The sequence below is a fragment of the Neophocaena asiaeorientalis genome, unplaced genomic scaffold (assembly GCF_003031525.2).
Source record: "Neophocaena asiaeorientalis asiaeorientalis breed wild unplaced genomic scaffold, Neophocaena_asiaeorientalis_V1.1 scaffold242, whole genome shotgun sequence".
Taxonomy (NCBI): Eukaryota; Metazoa; Chordata; class Mammalia; order Artiodactyla; family Phocoenidae; genus Neophocaena; species Neophocaena asiaeorientalis.
Genome location: NW_020172451.1, coordinates 8,183,598 through 8,189,144, shown reverse-complemented (window position 1 = coordinate 8,189,144; position 5,547 = coordinate 8,183,598). Strand labels below are relative to the sequence as shown.

At 65.3% G+C, this 5,547-nt stretch overlaps 1 protein-coding gene across 2 annotated transcripts in view; it reads left to right on the top strand.

Annotated features, from left to right (window-relative positions):
- SGSM3 (small G protein signaling modulator 3) overlaps positions 1-5,547 on the top strand; it is a 35,025-nt gene that overhangs the window by 28,602 nt on the left and 876 nt on the right. Inside the window, exons 7-21 of one of the 2 annotated variants that reach the window (XM_024737518.1) lie at positions 663-823; positions 1,051-1,246; positions 1,606-1,751; positions 2,000-2,224; positions 2,567-2,621; positions 2,770-2,897; positions 3,001-3,156; positions 3,304-3,358; positions 3,545-3,594; positions 3,770-3,922; positions 4,063-4,133; positions 4,281-4,329; positions 4,406-4,491; positions 5,207-5,329; positions 5,417-5,477. In XM_024737518.1, the coding sequence (XP_024593286.1) occupies positions 663-823; positions 1,051-1,246; positions 1,606-1,751; positions 2,000-2,224; positions 2,567-2,621; positions 2,770-2,897; positions 3,001-3,156; positions 3,304-3,358; positions 3,545-3,594; positions 3,770-3,922; positions 4,063-4,133; positions 4,281-4,329; positions 4,406-4,491; positions 5,207-5,329; positions 5,417-5,477 (1,715 nt within the window). Of the gene's footprint in view, positions 1-232; positions 824-1,050; positions 1,247-1,605; positions 1,752-1,999; positions 2,225-2,566; positions 2,622-2,769; positions 2,898-2,997; positions 3,157-3,303; positions 3,359-3,544; positions 3,595-3,769; positions 3,923-4,062; positions 4,134-4,280; positions 4,330-4,405; positions 4,492-5,206; positions 5,330-5,416; positions 5,478-5,547 lie in introns of those variants that run through there. The other variant, XM_024737517.1, reaches the window with a different exon arrangement.

Sequence of the window (5,547 nt, the reverse complement as noted above, 5' to 3'; positions counted from 1 at the left end):
AGACGTGTGCCTGGAGCCAGCCAGTTTCCTCCTGGTCCCTCTGTGGGGGGTGTGGGGGGAGGGATTGTCAAAAAGGCCACCGGACTGGTGCACGTTAGGATCCCCTGGAGATTTTTTTTTAATGTTTTATTTATTTATTCATTTATTTATTTTGGCTGTGTCGGGGCTTTGCTACAGCACATGGGATCTTTCGTTGTGGCACGCGGGCTTTTCTCTAGTTGGGGCATGCGGGCTGAGTTGCCCCGCGGCACGTAGGATCTTAGTTCCCCGAACAGGGATTGAACCTGCGTCCCCTGAATTAGAAGGTGGATTCTTAACCACTGGACCACCAGGGAAGTCCCTCCCCTGGAGATTTTAAATACAGGTTTCCAGGCTTCATTCCAGAGATTCTCATTCCACAGCTGTGGCTTGAGGCCCAGGAATCTGTAATTTTATGTTTAGAGGCTCCCCCGTGGATCACGTGGCACCAGCTGCACACCAGCTGGGCCCTTATCCTGAAGGGAGGAGGGTGACTTTGACCCGGAGCCTGAGGAATCCCCATTCCTGGGAGAGAAGCCAACCTGAGGTTTGCCCCACACAGGGGCCCCCGGCCTACTTCCGGGGGGTCTCGGTGTCAGGGGTGCAGAGGCTGTGCGCCTGCTCTGCGCCTCACAGGCTCTTGTGGGCGGGCTGCCAGCAGATTGAGAAGGACTTGCTCCGCACCATGCCCAGCAACGCCTGCTTCGCCCACGTGAGCAGCGTGGGTATACCCCGCCTGCGCAGGGTGCTCCGAGCGCTGGCCTGGCTCTACCCGGAGATCGGCTACTGCCAGGGCACGGGCATGGTGAGCACAGCCCGGGACGGGGGCAGTAGGCCTGGAGGAGGGGGTGGAGGGGGCGGTTCCCAAGCAGGGAGGGGTTCCAAGCCTGAGGCCGGCATGCAGTCTGTGGTGTGACCCCCCCCCCACCCCCCAGAGGCTGCCTTGTTCTAACTGGTCACCCCCGAGGGGGTGCCTCTTCTAATTTGCATGGACACCTGGGCAGAGGCCCCTTACCCCCCTGCCCTGGCCAGGTGGCTGCCTGCCTCCTGCTGTTCCTGGAGGAGGAGGATGCCTTCTGGATGATGTGCGCCATCATCGAGGACCTGCTCCCCGCCTCCTACTTCAGCACCACCCTGCTGGGCGTCCAGACCGACCAGCGGCTCCTGCGCCACCTTATCGTCCAGTACCTGCCTCGGCTGGACAGGCTGCTCCAGGAGCATGACATCGGTAAGGGCCCGAGCCCACCGCTGCTCTGGGGTCAAGGGTTCCCGAGCTCTGGCTCAGGTGCTGCAGATCTGAGGCCTCAGGACCCAGCTGAAGATGGGGCAGTGCTAGCAGCTCAGGAGGAGGAAAGGAGGTCTTCTGACGACGGCCACTCATGCTGCTGCCTTCCTTGCTCTCTTGTTCTCCGACGGTCCCTGACGCCCCGCCTCCTCTCTGCCGTGGAGCAAGCATGGCCTCTTGCTGCTTTGGGAGATTCGCTCCACCTCCTCCACGGCTTGCGTGCCTGGGGGATGCCCCTCTCTGGCTGTTCCGCACCGGCCGTCCCTGGTGCCAGCTTCAGGGCCTCTGGTTTGTGTCCACAGAGCTGTCCCTCATCACACTGCACTGGTTCCTCACGGCCTTCGCCAGCGTGGTGCACATCAGGCTGCTGCTGCGCCTCTGGGACCTGTTTTTCTACGAGGGCTCCCTGGTGCTGTTCCAGGCCACGCTGGGCATGCTGCGCCTCAAGGTGAAGGCCGGAGCCCCGGGTGCCAGAGGCAGCTGTCCTGGCAGCCGCCTCGGGGTCTGCCCGCCCTCCATCTCTGCTCCAGTCCAGGCCTCAGTGTCCTGTGGCCTGAGTCCTGGCCCCTCTGGAGATGCCCCGGGGAGGAGGGAGGTCTCTCTCCTGGGGCAGGACCTTCGTGTGCTCAGCTGGACCATCCAGGGAAGTCACACATGCCACCCAGGCAGTGACAGCGCCCCCCTCACATGGCCCAGGAGGAGGAGCTGATCCAGTCGGAGAATTCGGCCTCCATCTTCAACACGCTGTCGGACATACCGTCACAGATGGAGGACGCGGACCTGCTGCTGGGGGAGGCCATGCGGCTGGCGGGCTCCCTCACTGACGTGGCCGTGGAGAGCCAGCGCCGCAAGCACCTGGCCTACCTCCTAGCCGACCAGGGCCAGCTCCTGGGCGCCAGCCCTGCCGCCAGCCTCTCTCAGGTGGGCCCATGAGAGAGGAGGCCCCAGCTCACCACCGTCCCCTCCAGCTCAGCACCCAGGGCCCGGCCTGGCCAGACCACAGCTGTGCAGGGACCCGCCACCTTGTCCTTGGCGCGTCTCTGCCGGGACCCACCTGGACAGACCCAGATTTGAACTGACGATATGTTTCTGAGCCTCAGAGCCGGCCTCAGAGGCCATGTCAGAGGAGGCGGCACGAGTGAGATGCCGGCGGGGCCTCTGCACGGAAGGGCTCTGCTCACTGTCCCCAGTGTTGGGGCGCCATCCACTTGGCTGGGCGCCGGGTGCCTGGGGCTGCCGCCGACCTGATTTCCCCGCCTGCAGGTTGTCCGCCGCAGGACCCAGCGGAAGAAGTCTGGCATCACGTCGCTGCTCTTTGGTGAGAACTCTGCACAGGTGGCCAAGCGCTGGGCTGGGCTCCGAGAGCGGGGCGTCTGGCCTCACACCCCGTGTGGACTCTGCGCTTCCTTGGAGTCGGGACAGGGCCGGGCTGGGCCACGGCCACCATTGCTCTCTGGGCCTCACAGGGGAGGACGACCTGGAGGCGCTCAAGGCCAAGAACATCAAGCAGACAGAGCTGGTGGCCGACCTCCGGGAAGCCATCCTGCGCGTGGCACGCCACTTCCAGTGCACAGACCCCAAGAACTGCAGTGTGGTGAGTCTCAGGTCCCGGGCTGTGCACACAGCTCAAGTAGGGGCCCTAGCCCTGTTCCAAGCGCTCCCTCGCGGTGGGCTTTTCTGCCCCACCCCCCCAGCAGGAGCTGAGCCCGGACTACAGCATGGAGAGCCACCAGAGGGACCACGAGAACTACGTGGCATGCTTGCGCAGCCACCCGCGCCGGGCCAAGGCCCTACTGGACTTCGAGCGCCACGATGATGACGAGCTGGGCTTCCGCAAGAATGACATCATTACGGTGAGCGGGGAGCGGGGAGCGGACGCCTTCGTCCCCGCCAGCCCCGAGGCCACGGGCGGGTTGGCCGAGCCCTCACGTGGCCAGAGCTCCCAGCCAAGGACGAAGTCAGGCAACTGGAGCTGTGTTTCCCGCCCTTTTCCTCCGTAGATCATCTCCCAGAAGGACGAGCACTGCTGGGTGGGGGAGCTGAATGGCCTGAGAGGTGAGGCCTCCATCTGGTCCTGTGTTGCGCTGGGCAAGGGGAAGGCGGGCCTGGCTGGGAAGCTGCAGCGGGCACTGGGTTTGCTCAGACAGCGGCATCCGTTGCTCCCGTGTGTCCTCAGCCCCGTTGTGGGGAGCATCACGGCACCAGGCCGCCCGCTCCTCACGGGCCCTGCTTCTCCCACAGGCTGGTTTCCAGCAAAGTTCGTGGAAGTCCTGGATGAGCGGAGCAAGGAGGTGAGGAGGGTACACACGAGGCAGGCCCGTCCCCGGAGCCGCTGCTGCCTCTGCCCCGTGAGGCCTGCACCCTCCTTGCAGGGCCTGCGTCCCGATTGCGTGTGGCTTGTGGCAGTGGCTGTGAGGACAGGGAGGGGCTGGCTGGGGCGTCTCAGACCCCGTCCTCCACCCTCAGTACTCCATCGCGGGGGACGATTCTGTGACAGAGGGGGTCACGGACCTCGTGCGAGGGACCCTCTGCCCGGCCCTGAAGGCCCTGTTTGAACACGGACTGAAGAAGCCTTCCCTGCTTGGGGGCGCCTGCCACCCCTGGCTGTTCATCGAGGAGGTGAGAGTCCTTTTCCCTGAGCCCCTGTGCCCTGCGGAGCTGGTGGCAGGAGCTGGTGGGGTAGTGACCTGAACTCAGTTGGACTCTGTGGCTTTGACCTGGTATCTACCCCATTGCCCGACGCTCACCCTGCCCCCCAGGCGGCGGGCCGGGAGGTTGAGAGAGACTTCGACTCGGTGTATTCGCGCCTAGTGCTGTGTAAGACGTACAGGTAACCCTGCCCTGGCCTCGGTGTCCTCCTGGCAGGGTCATCCTCCTGGTAGGGTCACCTGGCAGCCTGGGGCTGGGGGTGGAGGACGGAGAGGGAGCGGTCCGAGCCCACCAGGGCAGCACTGGCAGCTTTGGTCCCCCCTTTCAGGTTGGATGAAGATGGCAAAGTCCTGACCCCAGAGGAGCTGCTCTACCGGGTAAGCAGGGCCGTGGGCGGGACAGGCCTTCAGGGTTGGGAGCTGGGGACACCTGAGTGACAGCTGTGCCCTCCAGGCCGTGCAGTCCGTTAACGTGACCCATGACGCTGCACACGCACAAATGGACGTCAAGCTCCGCTCCCTCATCTGCGTGGGGCTCAAGTGAGTGTCTGCACCGCTGCTGAGTGGGGACCGCGGGGGGGGCCTGAGCTGGGCAGACGGAGGTGGAAGATGGCCAGGGTGGTTCCCGAAGCCCTTCTTCCAGCGTGAGACCAGCCAGTGCTTGGGGTGGGGGGCTGGCGCTCGGGTTTTGGGGAGCACAGATTTCAGCAAGGTGAGCAGTGAAGGCTCACCAGGGATGCGGCTGCAAACTAGGGAGGGGCGCCTGCCGGAGGGGTTGCAGGCTTGTGCGAGGCTCGGACCTTGGCCAGGCTGAGCGCGGTGTTTCTGCACTTGCCACACAGCAGAGGGGCGGCCTCCAGGCTGCTCTGACCTGGAGAGGCGAGGCAGGGGTCCCCGAGACCTGCTTGGAACATGCCGTGGGCCCACCGGCCAGCGAGCGGGCGTGTCTCTCCCCGTCTGACCAGCGGGACTGAGGTCCCAGGGCCCGGGGTGGCGGTGGCCGAGTCTCAGACACAGGACCGAGGGGAGTGGGGGCCACAGGGACCTTGGGCCCCTGGGCACATCTCCCCATGTGGAGAAGCCAGAGTAGCTGAGAGGGAAGGAGGCGGGGTCACCTGCGTAGGCCACCAAGCGGAGGGAGGTTGGGGGTGCGGATGGAGGGGGCCCTGGAGCAGGGGTGGCCCAGTGCGGTGGGTGTAGGAGGGCAGGGCCCTCTGCCTGGAGCCACCCCCGACCCCGCCCCGCCTGTGGCCAGTGAGCAGGTCCTGCACCTGTGGCTGGAGGTGCTCTGCTCCAGCCTGCCCACCGTGGAGAAGTGGTACCAGCCCTGGTCCTTCCTGCGCAGCCCTGGCTGGGTCCAGATCAAGTGCGAGCTGCGGTGAGGAGGCCCCGCCCCGGGGGTGGGCCGAGGGGCGGGCCGAGCCCCCTGCCGCCGCTGACGGCCTCCCTCTCCCTCCGCCTCCAGGGTCCTTTGCTGCTTTGCCTTTAGCCTCTCCCAAGACTGGGAACTTCCTGCCAAGAGAGAGGTGGGTGGTCGGGTCCTGCCTTCCCCAGGGGGGATGGCGGGTGGGGCAGTGTGGGTGTTCGTGCTGGCGG